This window comes from Nicotiana sylvestris, chromosome 10, assembly GCF_000393655.2.
Source record: "Nicotiana sylvestris chromosome 10, ASM39365v2, whole genome shotgun sequence".
Taxonomy (NCBI): Eukaryota; Viridiplantae; Streptophyta; class Magnoliopsida; order Solanales; family Solanaceae; genus Nicotiana; species Nicotiana sylvestris.
The window spans coordinates 13,096,380-13,118,593 of record NC_091066.1 but is presented as its reverse complement, the minus strand read 5'-3'; the positions used below and the strand labels follow the sequence as shown (position 1 = coordinate 13,118,593).

Here is a 22,214-nt window from a genome sequence, read left to right as displayed (position 1 = left end):
TACGACTATTCAAACTTATTCGAACCTTCGGAATGCTCCAAATAACATTAAAACACCAAATCACCCTCGGATTCAAGCCGAAGAACCTCTAAACTTTCGAATTCCGCAAACGATGCCGAAACCTATCAAACCTCGTCCGAATAACCTGAAATTTTGCACACGTCTCACAAATGATACTACAGACCTACCCCAATTTCCAGAACTTCATTCCGACCCCGATATCAAAATTTCCACTGCCGATTGAGAAACGCCAAATTTTCAATTTCGCCAATTCAAGCCTAAATCTACCATGGACTTCCAAATTACATTCCGAACATGCTCCTAAGTGTAAAATCACCTAACGGAGCTAATCGAACCGTCAGAATTCACATCCGAGATCATCTACTCATAAGTCAACATCCGGTTGACTTTTCTAACTTAACTTCAAAATAGGAGACTAAGTGTCTCATTCCTCTCCAAAAGTACTCCGACACCAACCCGATACCACACAATACAACTGATCAGCACATAAAGAAGCAGAAATGAGAAAAACGGGGCTATAACTCATGAAACGACCGGGCGGGTCATTACAGATATGGAGTAAAAATTTTAGAACCCACCGCCCCAGGTCTAATTTTGTGTACAACTCAAATTGTGATAATAATATAAAATCGTTACCACTCGCATAACAACTTCTTGATATTATAACAACATTCTGAATGATTGGATCATCCACCACTTAAAATGATGTCATTTTGGGAGAGTTTTCGCCTCCCACAAGTTATATGCAAGGAAAAGAAAAAGATGGTTAATTAAGAATATTCCTAACATGTTGTCTAATTTCTTAAATGGACAATTGCACTATAGTTTAACTTTGGTCTTTTTTATGTTAGTAGCTAAGACCGCTAGATGTGCGTAAGATCACTTTAATACTAGTGGAACAATTATAAAAAAAATAAAAAAATCTTTCCTTTCTTCTTCCTTTTGGCTAACTTTTTTTTATTTCTCACCCGGTGTCTGGTGTCTGATACCATATTGGGGCCCGACTAATCCGAATTCGCACCGAAAAGTCCCGCATTGGAGATAAAGCGCTCCCTAATAAAGGCGACTCCATACCTAGGGACTCGAACTCGAGACCTTTGGTTAAGGATGAAGGATTACTTATCACACACCACAACCCTTGTTGGTTTGGCTAACTTTTAATTTAATATATAGCTGCATTCTATAGAAAGTGCGATGTACTAGTTGTATTAATTAACTATTTTAAAAAAAAATATATATTTCATTCATTCTTTTTTTTTTTTTTGGATTGAAAAGTTGGATTGGGCAAGGTCCGATCCCATGCTAAACTTACTACAGTTCTTGTAAAAATAGAAATTAATTTAAATGAAGAGCATAAAAGATAGTTGAACTAATAGACGATGAACTATAGAGTAATAAGTTTAAATTTTTGTATCATAGAAAGTAAATTGAAGTTCGTCTTTGCTTGTACGTGATTGCCAAAAATGTAATTAATATATTTACACATTAGCGCTACCTATGATTTTTACTCTTGCGCAAACCTTATTTATCTTTTGTTCATTGGCCCTTTATTTTTCCTCTCCCCCTCTTTCTTTAATTCAATATTTATGAAACATAATTATAGTGCTGCTTAGAAGTGGAAAATTCAAGGAAAAATGACACTGTGTTTCCGCTCACAAAATAATAACCGAAAAAATGTATATTTTTTTGTATATATATACATTCTGTATATGTTATATACAAAAATTATACAAATTGTATACACTTTTTCTGCTACCAGATATAAATAGTTTCTGGCACGGGCTAAAAGTGAAAAAAAAACCTCATAAGGAAAAAGCCTGGACTCATTAGTAGAAAAAGATTATATGCCAAAGACTGAGAAAAGAAACAAAGAAACAGTGTGAATTCTCAAAGTTTCCTCTTAAAAGATTTGGCTTAAAACCTAATAAGGAAGAGAACTATAAGGACAACATTCTCATTTCTAAAAACTCTCAAAGGAACTATCCGAGAAATATATAATCTCTAACCATCTTGACAACAAGATGGTAAAAAAAACACTTGAAAAGATACAGCTCAAATCCAAGAAAAATCTTTTTGCCAATATATTTCATCATTACTAAAATAAAAACCATCTTCTTTCACCAACCAAAAACACTGCTTTGTAGGGCTGCACCTTTGAACATCCCTACCTCCATAAAAAGCTTGAAATCTTCTCCTTTTCTGGTCCAATTTCATTGTACATAAGTACTGACTATTCTTCCAAAATTTGGTCTTTACACTCCAACTAAAATCGTCGCGCTCTTGGAGTGCGCGACCGCCAATGTCACCGGTGTCACCAGAGGAGCACCAGACGACTAATGGAAGGGAAGAGTTGTTGGTGAAGCCATTGATAATATGGACATCGTAAATGTTGCCAAAATAGTCATAAGGTTGTCTTATGGAAATGAAAGTAACATAAGAAGCAAGGCCTAACATGAGGAGAAAAATGTTGTATGCTTTCATTTTTGTGTTATGGTGTTTTGGTGTCACCAACTATTTGATGAATGGTTATGAGAAAATTCAAGTGGCTATATATATATATATATAGCTAAGCTAGCTGGCTGCATGCTTCCTTTATGGTAAGTGGTGTACTATGAAAAGAAAATCTGCTTTTCAACTCTCTAGAATAGTTACAAGGGTCTCCCCAGAAATAGCCGGCCGAATTTACTGTTTACTATTTTTTAATCAGTATACATAAAAATTATATATATTAACACATTTGCCAACTATTTTTAGTTTAAATAGTTGGTTGGACGATTGTTTAGGTTAATTCTTCATTGTTATTATATTGGCTGGCTTGATTTTTGAATATTATCAAGAGACCCTTCTAAAGATTAGAACATGCAATTATCAACCTTATAGTTTATTGGACGTTTGTAATTTCAATTTTTGAATATATAAGGTTCAGAGAGGGACTCTTCATAGCATTGATATATGGTGGTGAACCAGCCATGTGACTGCCATACTCTCTAAGAACAAGAGATATTATCATATTGTATTATTAGCATTGTTTAATTGTTTTTTTTTTTCGTTTTTTCTTTTTCTTTTTTTTTTTTGGGTAGAAAAGAGAGGATCAATTCTATTCTAGAAAAGAATAAGTCCGTATATACATATATCTATGTGCACTTGGAGTAAAATTTTAGAGTAGTATTTAATTATATATCAGCTTTATAGGGTATAGTTAGTCCTCTTATCTCATGTTTGGCTGAGTTTTTGAATAATCAAGGGCGAAGCTATGGGGCGCAAGGAATTCCGAACCCTTTTAGCCTTATAATTACATTATATATACAAGGTTAAAATTATTTTTAAGTATATATAGTAGATATATTTATCTTTTTGACTTTTTCATATGTTTACTTCTTTATATTTTAAATTCCCTGGTGAAAATTTTGACGTCACCATTTATTTGAATTCCATAAAGGACTAACAGTTTGCATCACCGAAGGGAAATCTTTTATAAACTGAAACTTCTTTCTCTACTTATTATAACGGCAATAACAACATAATTTAAAAAAACAATTCTGGAACTTATGGGTTGTCGCGACAATTTGTCAAAACCTTGAGGGTTATATTGCAAACTATTTCGTCCAAATTTTCGCTTCATACATTTTGTTTCATGCTTGTTGCTTTAATGTTTCTATTCCTGGTTATGCATTATCGACAGGCTAAAGATTTCAAATAAGAACCAAAAAAAGGAAACACAAAAAGCAGCACTACAACAACATCCCATATTTGGATAAACGAGTAGCACAGTTTATTGTGTGACATTTTCTGATTAGACTTATGAGTGAAGTAGTGATTATACTGTGGAAAAAAAGGCATTTATGTACCTTTTATCTATAGTTCGAAGAGTACACATGATAAATATGGATCATCTTTATGCACTAACAATAAAGTTTACTTTATTCCCCTAACTAGGTTTCATGACTACTGATTGAACATACTCAAATCCTTACATTTGGATAATGTACCAAACATGGTGATCCTACAATATTTTTCAAGACTTTAATAATTGGTCATCATTATGTTTATGACTGATATTACCATGTAGTTTATCCCCATATATACGGGGCAGAGCTAGAGTATTGAAAAGTTCGATCGAACCCAATAGCTTTAGTTCGAATATTATATTTGTCTTTAAAATTCATTGAATAAGTATAAATTTTTAACTTAAAACTCAGTAACTTAAAAAAATTAGAATCACAAATCCATAAACTTGAAATCCATACTCCAACTACGCATATACAAGCTTTTGTTTTCCCTTAGGAAATAGATCCCCTTTCCAAGATATTGAAGGAAACCAAGAAATTAAAGGGGACCCCCCAGCTCTAAAAGGCTTTGAGATGTAGAAATTAATCTTTTACCTATACCGTCCCCACAAAAGTCAAAGTCAAACCTTCTTGAAAAGGTAAATTAATTAAGAAGAGTCAGGAATCAAAATGTCACGATCCGGATTTCTCACCCTCGGGAGTCATGATGATGCCCACTAGTGAAAGCTAGGCAAGCTGACAATTACAGATTTTATTATCCTTTTTCCTTATCTTTTAACAATTTTACAGTTAACATATGATCAACGACGGAATAAAAAATGCGGAAGACGAAATTCAACAATTTAATTAAATACTGGTACGAAATCCAAAATACAACTCTATCCAGAACTGGTGTCACAATGTCACAGACTATCTAAGAATACTACAAATAGGGTCTGAACAAAGAAAAATACATGTATGTCTCTGAAATAAGTAAGAACAGAAGGAAATAGGATAGAAGGGGACGCCAAGAACTGCGGATGTCTGCAGGACTACCTCGGGTCTCCGCTGGACTGAAGACAACAACCTCACTGTGGTCTAAATGCTCTAGCACCGGGATCTGCACACAATGCAGAGTGTAGTATCAGCACAACTGACCCCATGTGCTGGTAAGTGTCGAGCCTAACCTCGGCGAAGTAGTGACGAGGCTAGGATAAGACTACCAAATAAACATGTGCAGTTAAATCATGTATGACAAATAATGATAACAGAAACTAGCATTAAAGATGGGAAGGGGGAACACGCTGCAGGGAATATCAAGTACTAACAGAGTTTCAGTAGAGAAGCATAAAGAACACCATAACTTCATATCAGCAAGAATAAGGAAAACAGTGACAAGTGCACGACATCACCCTTCGTGCTTTTACTCTCGTTCTCATCATAAGAATCAATATTCACTTTTGTTCTTTCTTGTTGCGGCGTGCAACCCGATCCCAATCATATAATACTGTTGCGGCGTACAACCCGATCCCAATCATATAATGATGTTGCGGCGTGCAACCCGACCCCACCTGTCCACCCTTATTACTCCTTGTTGCGACGTGCAACCCGATCCCATATAATATTATTGTGGTGTACCACCCGATCCCAATATACAAATCAACACCAATCACAAAGAATTTCGGCAAGGGAACAATAGTATAACAACAATATCCCATCAAGGAAAATAATATCATAAGCAATAACATCCCGGTAAGGAAAACAATTTCATAAACGATAACATCCCGACAAGGGAATCAACAATATATTTCACCTTGTTTTCCACCATCCCTTCACAACATGAGTCTCAACTTTAGCCAATGCTCAATAATGGTCAATTATCAGTAATACTTTCATAAGCCTTGTTCAACATTTGTAATCATCATATTAAGCATGAACAATACATAATGGAGTCACAACAATCATAGTATAAGACTCACGGGCATGCTTGAAACCAACGTATAGATGCTCATCACCACACATATACATCATACTCGATACAAATACATAGCAAATAGGCCACAACTCCTATTCCCTCACGCTAAGGTTAGGCCAAACTCTTACCTCGATTCCACGGACAAATTAAGCCTCAACTACCGCTTTACCCCTCGGTTCCACTTCCAATTTGCTTGAATCTAGTCACAATGTACTTAATAACATTACTATATGCTAAATAAACCAATTCTAATGCATGAAAATAGATTTCCCATTGTTTTTCCCAAAAAGTCAAAACTTAACCCCGGACCCGCTTGGTTAAAATCCGAAGTTCGAACCAAAACTTGATCACCCATTCACTCATGAAATCAAATATGTAATTAGTTTTAAAATCAGACCTCAAATCGAGGTCCAAATCCCCAAAATTTGAAATCCTAACTCTACCCAAAAACACCCAATTTCCCATGAAAACCCTTGATTTTGAAATGAAATCATGTAAAAAGATATTATAGATTGAAGAAAATAAGTTAGAAATTACTTACTAATGATTTTGAGAAGAATATTTCTTTGGAAAATCGTCCAAGAGAGTTTAGGGTTTGAAAGAGTTTGAAAAATGGATGAAATCCCGTCAAAAATCTCATTTAGTAGGTCTTAGATGTCGCAATTGCAAACCCCTTTTGAATCCTGTCATCTTCGCAATTGCGAAGGAAAATATCGCATTTGCGATGGGCAGGCTTCGCAATTCCCACCCAGTGCTCGCATTTGTGAAGAGAGCTTGCCCAGGCTTGGTTCGCATTTGCGATGCCTGGATCGCATTTCCCAAGCCTGAGAACTTCGCATTTGCGAAGCCTGATCTCGCAATTGCGAGATCAGATGGCTGGGCAAAAATACCAGATACCAGCTGCAATTTCCTAAGTCCAATCCACCCCATAGCCTATCCAAGACTCATCTAAGCCCTCGGGAGTCCAAACAAAACAAGCATGCGAGCCCAAAAATATCATACGGACTTGCTTGTGCGATCAAATCATTAAAATAACACCAGCAACTTTGAATTAAACCTCAAATTCATGAAATCACTCAACAATATTGAAATTCCTACTTTCTCAACTATAGGTCCGTTTTATACCAAACCAATTCCGATTCTTACCAAACTTCACAGATTCAACTTAATTATTATTTTAAACTTGTACTGGGCTTCAGAACCAATATACGGGCCCGATACCATCAAGAAAATATATCATTTCACTTCTAAAAGCCTTTATATTTTCCAACAAATAATTTTCTTTAAAAATTCTTTTCTCGAGCTTGGGACCTCGAAATTCGATTTCGGGCATACGCCCAAGTTCCATATTTTACTACGGACTCTACGGGACCATCCGATCACGGGTCCGGGTCCGTTTACCAAGAATGTTGATCAAAGTCAACTTTAATCAATTTTAAAGACGAATTTCCTTAGTTTACTTACATTTCACATAAAAGCTTTTCGAAAATGCGCCTAGATTGTGCACGTAAATCGAGTGAGTCAAAAGAGATTTTTAAGACCTTAGAATACAGAATTTACTTTTAAAATAAGTGATGACCCTTTGGGTCATCACACAAAATGATATCTTTTCGAACTCAAAGCACCCAAATGGTATACCGTAATGGTACGTAAAGGTAGCGCATGAAATTCATGCACCATACCGTAATGGTACATTTGTCTTAAGGTATAGCGCATCAATTACATGTGCTATACCTGTTAATTATCTGACCCACAATAATTGGTGTATATAACACATGTAATTTATGTGCTATACTAGTAGTGCAATTAATAAATGTGTTATACCCGACAATTATTGTACCCATCACACTGAATTTTTGCTTACTTAAGGAGCTGCATTCATTCTTCAAAAATTCATTCCAAAAAATTCATTCTTCAGCATCCTTTATATTGTTTTTACTCATTCTTAATTATCTATTTACTTATTGTTTCTGCACTTTGCGATAATGTCTGAAGAGAGAAAAATTAGGGTTGCATTATATTGCGGGCAGTTGTCGTGAAGAATAACTCAGTACACTATCGTTGTTCTCCATAGTGTATTGTTAAGTTGCCACTCACATTGGAGTACGATAGATTGGATCTTTGAATTGTAAAAGAATGAGTGTGAGTAAACATCCGATTAATATTAAAGTACTCAGAAGATATTCATATTCGATTACTCCACAAGGAGTTGCTTGTTATGCTGAAATTAACATTGAAGAGGATGAAAATCTGAAAGATTTTTTGAGGACTCCAGATGAACACCGGGAAATTCTTGTGATAAAAATGCTGGAAATATACGTCAAGTGTGAAGGCGTCCGCAATATTGAGGTTCCATAAAATAGGGATAACACTCAATCATCTGGTGATGTTTTTAGAGCAGCTTTATCCGAACATATTTCGTTTGAAAGAGTTTGTCCACGTCTAAATTTATCTCCACGGGCGAATGAGGAGCGATGACATAATTTCCCCAAGGTTACATAATTCACATGCCGAGTGGTAAATTTCAAATTTCCTTATTGTAGTATGATTTTTTTATGTATCATATTCGTACTAACACTCATATCTTCCAAAAGGGGTACCAGCCAGATATGAATTTTATAAGTTATGAACCAACCAACAGTTAGAATATGCCCAATTTAGGTGGTTTGGATCGTGCTAGTCCATTCGCGAGTCATCAGCAACTCGATAATGTGCATCATGGGCTCTCAACATATTATGAATTGTAAGTTAAGAGATAAAGTTAATATATAATGTTGGGATAGCTTTGAGAAACTCATTATTTTATTGGTTGTGAAGTGAAAACGAGAAACATGATAGTCATGTCCTTACTCAGTTTCCCAAAGACGATATATTTAATCAGGATCTGGCAGATGCATAGAGTCAGGAAGATGATAGTGATTACCTGGATATGATACACCCTTCCCTGGTGAGGGCGACGATGATGAGGAAATGCGTTCTACTGATGAGAATGAGAATGAGAATGAGCAATCTGATTTGACGAGGGAGCATGGTGCCACAAATGAGCATGCTCCATATATACAGACTTCACCTATAATTAGACCAAGAGTGTACGATTCCCATGTGCCCTTTCATTCAAGGAAAATTTCATACCTTGATCAGTTGCCCAATATGCCGGATATGGATACACTCACAACGGATCTTGATGCCATTCGTACAACAATGTAGGATGAATCTAGACCAATGGAGCTGTTAAAGAATAAGCTTTTTGTTGATAAAGCGCGCCTTAGCACCGCGGTGCGAATTTATAGCATAAAACATTGTTGTGAGATCGAAGTTCATGAGTCATCTACGAAAGTATATAAGGTTATTTGTCGTAGATGGCTTCAAGGTTGTAAGTAGATGTTACATGCGAGAAAGTTAAAAATAAATATGTGGATAGTGGGAAAATACAGTGGCAACCACACTTGTAATATGGACACATTCAATGGGAATCATTTTAACTTGAATGTTGACTTGATTTCAACATGGAATCATTTTCCTTGGTTTGATTACACATTGAATCATCCATAAGGTATAAGACTAAAGAGTGTATAACATCTGTCCACCTGGTATATGGCTGTACCATTACCAAAAGAAAGGCATTTCTCGAGCGTAAATATGCGTTTGAGATTGTTTGTGGTATTTGGGATACGTCATTTGCCAATCTACCCAGGTACATGGCTTCTTTGCAATACTTTAACCTCGGGACTGTTGTTAAATGGAAGCTTGAGCGGAGTCCGAAAATACTAGAATACATATTCAGATATGTGTTCTAGGCAGAGGCGGATCTAGGAATTGAAGTGTATGGGTTCCTACAACTAGTGGCGGAGGTAGGATTTCCGCCAAGGAGGTTAAAAAAAATTAAAAAAGATTGTACCTAGTGGAAATTGAACCGGTAACCTTACAAAGATTTTGAACCCCCCCCCCCCACTTACCTATGCTCTTGGGCTATGTTAAGGGGATTCAAAACATAATATATAGAGGTAAAAAGAAGATTTTGTCTTATATATACAGCGTAATGTTTTGGCTAAGGGGTTCGGATGGACCCCCTCCCCCCTAAATACGCCCCTACCTACCACAACTTCAAGTTAATATTTCATAATAACCGAACTAAGGAACAAATATCAATATTCAATGTATATTTACAAAATAACAAAATATTTAAAGACAACATATAAATATAAATATTATTATTACAATTGTACTCGACGACTTGTCATGTTTTGAAAATGATTAATGATCGCATCATTAGGTACTCTTTCAAATATGCCATCCTCTATATAACAAACTAAATAATTATTCAAAAATATATCATCAATTTTGCTTAGCAAGTAAGATCTAGAACCCCCGACTTCATAAGTTAAATAAAAAATTAAAATTTATAAAATCTAAAAAAATGTATAAAAAATTAAGAGAAATTAATTCACCTAATATTGTATAAGAAGAAGACAATTAAAAAAGAAGAAGGATGAGGGAGATTGAAATACCTGTTGCAATGGAGTGGCAATAAGTGAATATGTTAAAGCCAACACAAGATTTTTAACTTTGAGTGCCAGCCTAAGAATTAAAACCAATGCACTATAAAAGGATTGCAAAATTTTAAAACTAACTTTTCTTTGAAAGTTTGAATTGGGATTTGGGAGAAAGAAGTTTGAGAAACTTTTTTTAGTTTTTAGTTTGAGTCAAGTCATTTGTTATTATTATTTTAATTATAGAAATAGAGTAAAGTTAAAGGTTAAAAGTTGTAACTAACAAGAAAAGGTGCATAAAACTTTGTGCCAAAAAATATGGGGAAAAAATAAAACATGCTGATGGGATTCAAATTTGCATTGTGGGTTACAAGAAGTCAATTTGAGTTCCACACCTTATCATTGACCTGCAAAACATATTGTAAGTGGATTTCCATATAAATATTGTTATACATTTAATAGATTTTTTAATACACATATATGGTTTAGGCTAAAGTTACTGAGTTCTCGGGAACTCATACCTATCACTGTAGATCCGCCCCTGGTTCTGGACATTTAAACCAGTCATTGATGGTCTTATGCTTTGTCGGCCGGTAATCTCCATAAACGACACACATGTCTATAAAAAGTATAACATTAAGATGTTGATTATTGTTGTAATAGATGCTAATACAAGCATATTTCCCTTCACACTTGCTATTTGTGCCAATGAAAGTCAAGAGACTTGGACATGATTTTTGAACCACTTGAAGGAGCACATTGTGAGTCAACATTCATATATTTGTCTAATATCTGATCGGCGCGGTGGGATTTTAGGTTTTGTGCAGACTTTGGATGCATGGAAGGAACAATATGTCTACGCCGTTACTGTGTTAGGCACTTGAAGAACAACTTTCAGCGGACTTATCCGACCAAGAGCTTACATAATTTAATGTGGATGACTGCAACCGATCATCAAAAATGTAAATTCAGGATGCGAATGGAATTGATTAGGTAGGAAGACCTAGGAGTTTATCGTTGGTTAATCCAACATGACCTTGATAAGTGTACTTTGCACAAGGATGGTGGCAGAAGATGAAATTTTTTGACTACAAACGTGTCAGAGTCTTTCAACGGGTTGTTGAAGTCTGCCAGTGAGATTGCCTATTGTTGTCATGGTGCAGATGTCATTCAAGCAGATGACGGAGAGCTTTATTAAAATATCCCAAAGTAAAGCATCCGTGTTGGAAAGAGGTGTTCAATTTTTACCACAGCTGATGAAACGATTTGAGAAATATAGGAAGTGAGCACAGTGGCATACATAGTTGCAATATTGCATCGAGCGTAATATTTTTTAAGTTCGCACCGATTTGATTCAAAATAGTGGTAATAACACACACATCATCAATGAATCTAGACGATTATGTTCGTGTGAAAAATGGTCGATTTGTCACTTGCCATGTTCACATGCCATAAAGTGCTTTCAACATGCTAGGTTTGTTGCGACGAGGTACGTTGATAAAGAATATAGTGTCACTGCATATGTAAACACATATAGCGGTCATTTTCAACCAATAGGTTCTGAGCATTATTGGCCGCCGGAACCATTTAAAATGGTGTGTAACAAGAATTATATATGCCATCGATAAGTGCAAAAAAGAACACGAATATGGAACTAAATGGATGGTGATGATACCGTTTATGTGCGTAAATATGTTATATATATTCCCAAACAAGATACGATCGCCATAAATGTCCTTCAGTCGGTTTGGGAAGCGGTAGTAATCCAGCTCCCGGTGGCAGTTCATCTAATGTGACTAATTTTCAAGGATAAAATTATAATTTGTTGCAGTATATTTTATAATACTAAATGCCTCTAAAGGTGTTGTTTGCAATATTTATGAAATATAATTATGTTTTCAATAGTCTTAAATCTAATTGACAATAAGTATAGTTTTTTATTTTTATATTGTATGTTTCATGTATTATGTGTATTGTTTAACGAATTTTAATTTGTGTTAATCTGCCTTATTTTTTTGTGTTCTAGTTTTAAACTAATAATAATCCGAAAAATAAAAAACATGCGCTTATAATGTAAAACATCAATAACTTTAAAATAACTATTTAATATTATATATACATGTCAATGCGCCCCACAACATGTATGCTTTAAAGCATTAGCAGGCCTGAGACACATATCATCCCGTCCGGCTACGTGATAAGTGGAGATTTTGACTTCTTATTAGCACCTTTTAGCTCTTGTCTTAGTCCAAAAGTGTCGAATTGTGTTTCTGAAACTAATAAAATTTTATAAATTGTAGGAATGCTGGAAACTCGGTCTCCCGAGATGAAATTCGACTCAAAAAGGAGTGTTCCAAAGTACAAGGTAATAAAGGGCACAGAAACACAAATGTGTGGTACACAAAAAAAAAATTCTGCGGCCGCACAAGCAATTCTGGACCGCAGAATTACATCTGCAGCCGCAAGCCAAGAAGGAAATTCCAACAGGACTTTTATAAATGCGTGGACCACACATGAATTATGCAGCCGTAGAACTGGATTTTTACTGACAAAGATGCAAAGTTCAAAGAGTATTCTAAAAGCCCAAGTCCTGATGCCCTTGTAAAGTGCGAACCACACAAGAATTGTGCGGCCGCCGAAGATTGCCTCGCTGCCGCAATCCAGAAATGTGCGGATCGCAGAAGATTGCCTCGCGAACGCAGTTATGAAATATGCGACCGCAGAATTCCTTTTCCTACCAGCTGAAAAAATCTGTGAACCGCACATGGAATTGTGCGGTCGCAGAACCTCCCGAGGGGCATTTCTATCAGTGTTTTTTGGTGGAGTTGATAAGTGAAAATTTTGACTGCTATATTAGCACCTTTTAGCATTTGTCTTACTCCAAAATTGTCGAATTGTGTTCCGAAACTAATGAAATTGTGCAAATTGCAGGGATGCTGGAAGCTTGGTCTCTGAAAATGAAATGTGACTCCAAAAGGAGTGTTTCGAAGCACAAGGCAATAATGGGCACAGAAGCACAAATGTGCGGTCCACAGAAGGAATTTTGTGACTGCAGAAGAAATTACAGACCACATAATTACATCTGCAGCTGCAAGCCAAGAAGGAAATTCTAATAGGACTTTTAGAAATGTGCGGCCGCAGAACTAGGTTTTTACTCACAAAGATGCAAAGTTTAGAGAGTATGCTAAAAGACCAAGTCTTGATGCCCTTGTGAAGTGCAGACCGCACAAGAATTGTGAGGCCGTAGAAGATTGCCTAGTGGCCGCAGTCCACAAATGTGCGGAATGCATAAGATTGTCTCGCGACCGCAATTCAGAAATATGCAGCTGCAGAACTCCTTTTCCTTCCAGCTGAAGAAATCTACAAACCGCACATAGAATTGTGCAGCCGCAGAACCTCCCGAGGGGCATTTTTATCCGTGATTTTTGGCTTTGTATAAATAGACAAGTTAGGTCAAGTTTGAACATCTAAAGTTGTTGTATCCGTTTTTCTTTAATACTTTAGAAAGTTTTACAATATTTTGGTGTTTTAACATTATATTTCATCATTTTAATTTTCCATTATGAGTTTAATTAGCTTTTCTTCTCTAGTTTATGTAATTTCTATTATAAGTAGCTAGACTTCTACCAGGGTTGAAACCAACCCTAGTGTGTAAACCTTATGGGTGATTAATTTAGTGATTGTTTATGATTGAGTGTTGATTATTTAGCTTAGTTTATGCTTCAATTGTAGAATTAATGGTTGTAAATATTGATTCATGCCTATTTGACTTAGTTTCTACTTGAGAAAGAGGGACCTAGTTTAGGATAACTTAGCTAACAAGGAATTCGATCAATTGAGAGATTGATTAACCCAATTAAAGGGTTCAACCTAGAGGTAGTAATAATCCGACTTGAGCTCTTATCAACTATTTTGGTTGATACCCATTTGGTCTTGAGAAAGCCAAAATGGGCAAAACCACTCTCTGACCGACAGGTATTGAGTGGGTAATGTTGAGTTGTGAGCTATAATACACCCCAATCAACAAAATAAGAATTAACGTATTTATCCCACTAGGCAAACACCAAGGTTATAGTCACAGCCCTAGGCCTTTAATCCAATTGGAAAAACCTCAAAAACATTTATCTATAATCTATTTTCTTTAGCTTGCGTTCATTAGAGTAACAGTAGAAATAAAAAACAAAGCCTTGTTGTGGAAGTGCAATCTGGATAATCCAATTTCTCATTTTAAATATATACTCCTAACTCCCATCATAACTCCCATTGGATTAGACCCCGACTCTTAGTTGGGTTATTATTATTGCATACGACCATTTTATATCTCTATTGAGGTGTGCTTTGGACGTGATCACTATGCTATCGGTATCATCCTCATCCCGTTGCCTCTTTATCTGAGGATGCGCTGCAACATGATCATCTAGAAGGCTAGCAGGATCAGTAGAAGCGAACGTTGGACCATCAGTAACCTACAAAATAATAAGATATTTTAGTATATGAAATATAGAATAGTAACATAGTTGTTATAAAAAAATCTAATAGTCAAACCATGGTCCAGCGACTCCTGAATAAGATCATGTATCTCCGGCTAGCGAGTATCACACACCACGGCCTCCGTGATGGGTGATGACAGAATCTTTAAAAAAATATAAATAATATAAATATTACTGACTAAACTATAAGGTAAAAAAAAATTAAAGTAAGAGTAATACAAGCAAATCTGCGTCTAAGTAGGTGCACAATGCTCTGGGAGCTCTGAGGTGCACTGGAGTAAATGAAAGTTGTGACGTCTCCACCTGATGTGATGTCTCCCTCTCTATGTCTGAAGTATCCTCATCACCCGTCGATGAAGATCCATAACTCAATTGTCTACCACTATGCACATCTCAAACTGGATGATCCTCAGCAACTTTTGATGGCTCCGGACCACCAGGAAAATAATGATCCCAATCATACACCGTAATGGCGGTGCCCGCGATAAACCTCGAAGCTAATGAGGTCAACTGTGAAGTACCGAGTAACAGTTGAAGTCTGAATGATGGCATATCATGACGAGCATCGTGTGGCTTAGAGTAGTCACTCAGCTGATCATCTCCAATATCCTCCAGGGTGCCTCAACGCCCCCTTGCTGGGGACCCTATCCTCACCGACCACCACGACCATGCGGACCACCCCTTCCTCTCTTGGCATGCCTGCCATGTCTGCCATGTGTTGGGGCCACATGTGGCCCATGATGGTGCTACTTAGGCAGCACATACGAAGACTCATAACCTAACCGCACATCCTCTCGGGTAGCTCTCAATGTGTAAGCAGCAATCAGCAAATCGACGACCACAACCATGCACAACTACCACTCTATCGCCTGCATGTTGTAGCATCTCCAGTCCCAATGGGTAGAAATATTGTAAGCTAATAGCCTGCATAACATATAGCATATTAATTAAGGAAGGATATTAAAGTAATGTAACATGATAATTAAGTATATCAAATAACATACCAGTGCATCATACCTCCCGGCGTATGGAACGTAAAGACCACCATCGTGATGAATGAGATTCTCGATCAGAAGGCGAGTAACATGGCGATACCAAACCATGTACTCATGTTCCTCATCAACACGGTCACGTGGAGGGTACGGCAGAATCAGATCATATCTCCGATCCCAATCCACTATCTAGGACTCTAGCCAGGCTAAGTATGTTTGGTCGACCTTGCTGCAATCATCCCGCTCTTAACGTAATGAATGCCAACTTGGTGGAATAGGTATAAGCTGGCATTGACCAAACTGTCAAGTGACTCGATCGATGGCATGATGCTCGACTAAATCGAGACATATAAGTGGGACTGAAGACATCCACAAAACTTGACCGCGGGAGCAATAATTTGGCAATCCAGCGATAAACTCGTCGTTGTATGGCCTCCATATGAACTATTTATTAAATGAAAACATCATGAATAAACACAAGATAGATCAAGCATTATCAAACAAACTTAGTCGTATATTTACCTGAGCGCCTTCAAGTAAATCCAACAGATCCTTGTAATAAGGGAGATGATGTCGAGCCTCAACCTTGCGGACGTGGACTCGCCTATCTACCCACCTCCAAGTAAGTGGTAGAAACAGTGGAGGTGGTGCATCTAGAGCTATCAGTGGGAGAGGGGACTAGATCTGCAAGAACTACTCCCAAGCCCAAACCTAATATTGAATGGGGACGTAAATTTGAGTGATTTTGTACTATCTCTATTATAATCATGAAAAAAATTGATAATGTTATCCCCTGCAGTAGCAAAATAAAAATCGGCGATGTCTCTCACAGTACCCATGGACGCCCTATAAACTTCCCATAAAGGTAGGATAAAATAGCTCCACCCTAGTTGTACGTAGGTAACTCATCTAGACGCTCCAGATGATGCGAAAATTGCAAGCTAACTGTTGGCGCCCCCCCTTTTTCCCTAGCGGGAGTCCGGGTTTCGACGTTCATGGGAGAATAACTCATTTCCTTTTGGGAATTTGGGTATTTTAAGAGTCACCACCTAATATATTATGGTGCGTTAGGGGACTTAGAGTAATTAACTCATGGACTAGTTTGCATTACCAGAGATTAGGGTAAGGGCTCTAAATAACCTTGAGGGGAAGGTGTTAGGCACCCCTCGCGGTCCACAATGGTGGGTCTCAACCGAACTTAAACTATGTGAATTAGTCATTTTACAGGATATAGGAAGATCTTACTCGGAATCAAACCGGAATAGCCTGAAACAGGCAAGAAAGGGCCATAGATGCAAGCAGACTAACCCCGGTCCCGTGAGGACCCAGGAGATGGTGATACCAGTAGAGGAGAGGTCATTAGAAGGCTGAGTGTGGTGAGAAATCACCATAAATGGCCATAGATGAGTGCCGACAAGAGTGGATTAGGGTTTGGGCTTGAGAGCATTTGAGAGAAGAGGGGTTTAGGTGACGGCGGGGGAGGTGAGGGAAATGATTAGGGTTTGGGGCGGGGGGGGGAGGGGTCATTAGGTTTATTTTAGGAAGGGGAAATCTGGACCGTTGATCACAATGATCAATGGCCAAGATTTGCCCGGGTATTGGGTTGGGGCAGGTGGGTATTGGTCCTGGGCTGGTTTATAAGGAGTTTGGGCTAGTTAATAGGCTAAGTTTTAAATGAAAAGAGGCTATTTGTTAAATACGTGATTAATTGCTAAAATAATTTTAAAAAATGGCTAATAAATTATAAAAAAATGATTTCATGCATGGAAATGTTTTAAAGTAATTACTTAATATTTTAAAAATATAAAAGGTTATTTTCCGGTAAAATAATATAATAATACATGCATAGTCTATAATTGCAAAGTAATTGCAATTGTATCCTAAAAATACAGATGTGACTATTTGTGCAATAATTGAAACTTAATACGAATGCAAATGATAAAATTAAGCCACAAAAATTATTAAAACTACTTTGTGATGCAATTTAATGATTTTTTTATAAAATAAATGCTGGGAGAAATTAGTTAAAATATTTTTAAAATGCAGAAATTGTATGAAAAAAACTAATTGATGCCTAGGCATAGTTTTGAAATATTATGGGAAAAATTGGGTATGAACAACTGTAACGACTCGGCTGGTTGTTTTGAGAGTTAGAGCCTCGATCCCCTATTAACTATTTTCCCCTATATCCTTTTCTGCAATTATGACTTGCCGGGAAGATTCTTTTTGGATTTTGAAGTGTTTTGGGACACTTAGTCCCTAAATAGAAGCTTAAGTCTTAGAATTTGGACCATAGTCGGAACAGTATGAAGACGGCTTCGAAATGAAATTTCGTCAATTTCGTTAGCTTTGTTGGGTGATTTTGGACTTAGGAGCGTGTCCGGATTGTGTTCTTGAGGTTCGTAACTCATTTAGGTTTGAAATGGGGAAAGTCAGAATTTTTGGAGTTTTGGGTTGGTAGTGGAATTTTTTATATTGGCATCGAAATCCAATTCCGGAAGTTGGAGTAGGTCCGTACTGTTGAATATGAGGTGCAAAATTTGGGGTCAATCGGACGTGGTTTGGTTAGTTTCAGCATCGGTTGTAGAATTTGGAAGTTTCAAGTTCTTAAAGTTTGGATTGGAGGGTTGTCACACCTCCTTTTTCCGTCCCCGCGAGGGGGCAAGGGAGTTTTTCCAATTAAAGGACAATCGAAACGGGATTTGTTTATTTTTTTCAGAGTCGCCACTTGGGAGATTTAGGGTGTCCCAAGTCACCAATTTTAATCCTGAATCGAGGAAAAAAATGACTCTGTTTAACAATCTGCGCACCAGAAATCCGGATAAGGAATTCTGTTAACCCGGGAGAAGGTGTTAGGCATTCCCGAGTTCCGTGGTTCTAGCACAGTCGTTCAACTGTTATATTCGGCTTGATTATCTGATTTTATACAAATATGAACTTATGTGCAAATTTTATATTTTTACCGCTTTCATAATTGTTATTATTATTTTTACAAGAATGTGAACATTGTTTAAAACACGTCTTTGGATTACGTCACATGAAATGCACCCGCAATCCGAAACACATTTTTATTCAATATTTTGGGATTTGGATTTGGGTCGCATGAAATACGCACCCGAGTTTAAGAAGATAACATTATTAAATACGCGCCTAAAGCGACTAGCGTATCATTATTTTGGGTAGGGCCGTGAAATTTGCTAAACGGCTCCTCCCGAATTCTAAGCAATTAAATGTACACTTATTGAGGGCCCCGCAATCTATACATTTTTTATTAAATGAGGCTCATCTCATTTATTTTAAATGGACAAATCTTAAAGCGACTACATTTTTCTATTAAAATTAGTCTCTAAAATAAAGAAAGAAAATCCTAATTAATTACTAGCCTTTTTTATTATTTTAAGAAAACATGGCATGCTAATTGCTAGATTAATACAAATATTGATGAAAAAGGAATTTTACTCAAAATTTCGAAATTATAAATAAAATAAAAATTCGACAACTAATATCCAAAAGAATCAAATACAACTCAGCATTGTTATAAAAAAAATTATTGAGATTAATTATTCACAACCATTTGAAACTAGATTTAACCATAATTACTAAAGCTTATTAGAAAGTTTATTAGACTTAAACGTTCTTCTAATCTTGCTTGAACTCAAATCATGCCTTAATGCCTAATTTACGAAATTTAATTTAAATTCATGCCTTAGCTAAATTAGCTACTTGTTCATGATTAACCTACTGTTGATAATCTTGAAACCTTCATAACTAGTGAATTAACCCGTTTTGCCAAACCGATTCATTAAAGACTAACTTACGTTATTTTCCTTATTCCAATTATTATTCAGTAATACATGAAATAGCTTAAATACAATCAATAAAAGGAACAAAAAAACGAAATTAAAACTTCAAAATTTTATTCTTCATATATATTCATGCTTCCACATTATTAGCTTGCAATAGCTAGTATTACAGTCGTGTACCTAGTATTGAAACAAAAGAAGATGAAGATGAGAATCAGCAACAGTAATAACAATACAGCACAGCAACAACAGCCCAGGAACAGATTTGAAAATCAAAATAAAATCCAGAAACACCGACAACAAACAACGGACAGAAACCAAGGGAATTTTCAGATTTGAAAGGCTAATTAATGTTTAACCCTTAATTTCTAAAACCCGTATATCAGAATCTTTATCAGGTGTGTACTACTTTCTCTTCTAATTTCCAGCTCCTTTTTTATTTGTATTTTTTCTTTTCTTTTCTTTTTATTGAAAGTTTTACTATTTTTCGGAATTTTCTTTCTCTCTTAAATATTCAGCTCTTTTTTTTTCTCTCTCTCCATCTGTACTCTGTCTGTATTCTCCTCTCTTTTTATTCTGTTCAAATCTTTTTTCTGTCTTTTGTCTCTCTTTTATTCTGCCCCGTATTCTCCTCTATTCTCTGTTCTCTCTATCTGTATTCTAAAAATCTGATCAAGTTCTTTTATTTATATCTCATCCCAAAACCCTTTAATCAATTAAAATCAACAACTTTCTCCTATCAAACCCATTATCTTCCTACTCATCCCCCTTTTAAATCCACTACCTAATGTTTTGTCCCCTACTACATTAAATAAATAAATCAAACCCCAACCCATTACCTCTTGTCCCCCATGCCTAAAATAAATAATTATATCACCCACACCCCCATTACATTTTGTCCCACATGCTTAACATAAAGAATTACAAAATGTACAATTCCCAAACTACCCCTCCGACCTTATTGCAATTACCATTTTACCCCTGAACGTACTGCAAATTACCAAACTACCCCATCAGCTATAAACAATTCACCTAATCAATTTCAACCAAAATACAGCAAATATGACCAACTTCTAACAATGTTCCATAACAAATTCAAACTAAATGATGAACAACAAAGAAACAACTAAAATTATCTTGATTGAACAACATTTTTAACAACAAACAAACCTACTTTCAGATTCAACAACAACAACAACAAACAAGTATATTCAGATTTCTAAATTCAATAATCATTTGAACTTAAAATTAAATCTAACAACATTACAACCAACAATTTCTATATTAAAACTAAACAAGATCATGAAGCAAACTGAAGAAATAATCATAAATGATAAACAACAAACAAGAAAATCAAACTTATACTAATTTCGGATTCAAGAACAATCAAATCAAGTATGGACATAAATGAAAAGATTCAACAACAATAACGAGCAAGTTTTATTCAAATTCAAATTAAACTTATATTAAGCTTAAACAAAACAAATAAACTTATTCAAATCACTAAACTTCAAATAATCAATTGATCTTTTAAATAAATCCAACAAAATTATAACAAAGATACATGATTCCAAAAAAAAATTAAAAACCAAAACATAACTTCAAATTAAATTACTGAATTAAAAACGAACTTCAAACAAGATGAACACGAACTAAATCTATATTAACAACAAACAATGGATTTAAACGATTTAAACTAACACCTTTCTATATTAAGACTAAATCCTCTTAAAATTAATAAAACAAACTGAAAAATAATTAAATAGAATCTTCAACTTAAATCTAACAACAATATAATTAAACTAACAATTTTTATCTAAAAATAAAGCAAACTTATACTAATTCCAAATCTGAAAATATCAAACAAATTACGGACGAAAATAAACTTAGAACAACTAATCGTAAATGACCAACGACGAACTCGAACGAATTTTAAACGAATCCAACGAAACTTTGACAGAACTTCGCCGGACTTTAACCAGACTGCTTTGCTTTTCCTCCGTGTGTGTGCGTGTAGTTGTGGAAGTTGCTATGGTGAGCAGCAGCAACACTTGGACGTGAAGAACGCAGCGGGCAGCAATGATTTGGAAGCTGGAAGAAGCTGCCATGGCAGCAACGACAACGAAGAAGAAGCAGTGGGCAGCAGTCCGCGTCGACGGGAAGAAGACACAGCGGGCAGCAGCGACGGGAAGAAGAAAAAGAAGCCACGGGCAGCAGCAACGGGAAGAAGAGCAGCGGTTAGCAGCGACAAAGAGACAGTAACAGCAGTTGGTCACAGAAGAAGAAGAAGCGGGCAGCAGCTCGACGGAATCTCGTGCTCATTTTGAAGAGCTTGAAAACGCAGCCATGGCGGGGTTGTTTGGAGAAGGTGAAGACGAAAGGAGAGGGAAGCCATGGTTGGCTGAGGTTTGGGGATGGTGAAGTCTTGGAGAAGAAGAAGAGAGGGTGGCCATTGTTGGCTTTCTTGAAGCTTGAGGAAGAAGAAGGAAAGAGATGAGGGGGGCGGATGGGTAGTGTAGGTTTAGGGTTTTTTTTTTTTTTTTTTTTTTTGTCAAATGTAAGATATGGGGTGTTGGGTATTTGGGTTATGGACCGGGTCGACCCGTGTGGAGATGGACCGGGTCATGGGGAAGGTTGGGCAATTATTTGGGCTTGTGGTTTGAAATTGAAGAAGAG

General features: G+C 36.4%; 1 protein-coding gene across 1 annotated transcript; it reads right to left on the bottom strand.

The window, feature by feature from the left end:
• Positions 1-1,844: 1,844 nt before the first annotated feature.
• Positions 1,845-2,565, bottom strand: LOC104229929 (S-protein homolog 21). Its single transcript, XM_009782657.2, has one exon. It carries the CDS (start codon positions 2,500-2,502, stop codon positions 2,074-2,076), a length of 429 nt encoding a protein of 142 aa, XP_009780959.1. The 5' UTR covers positions 2,503-2,565; the 3' UTR covers positions 1,845-2,073.
• Between the last annotated feature and the right edge of the window lie 19,649 nt (positions 2,566-22,214).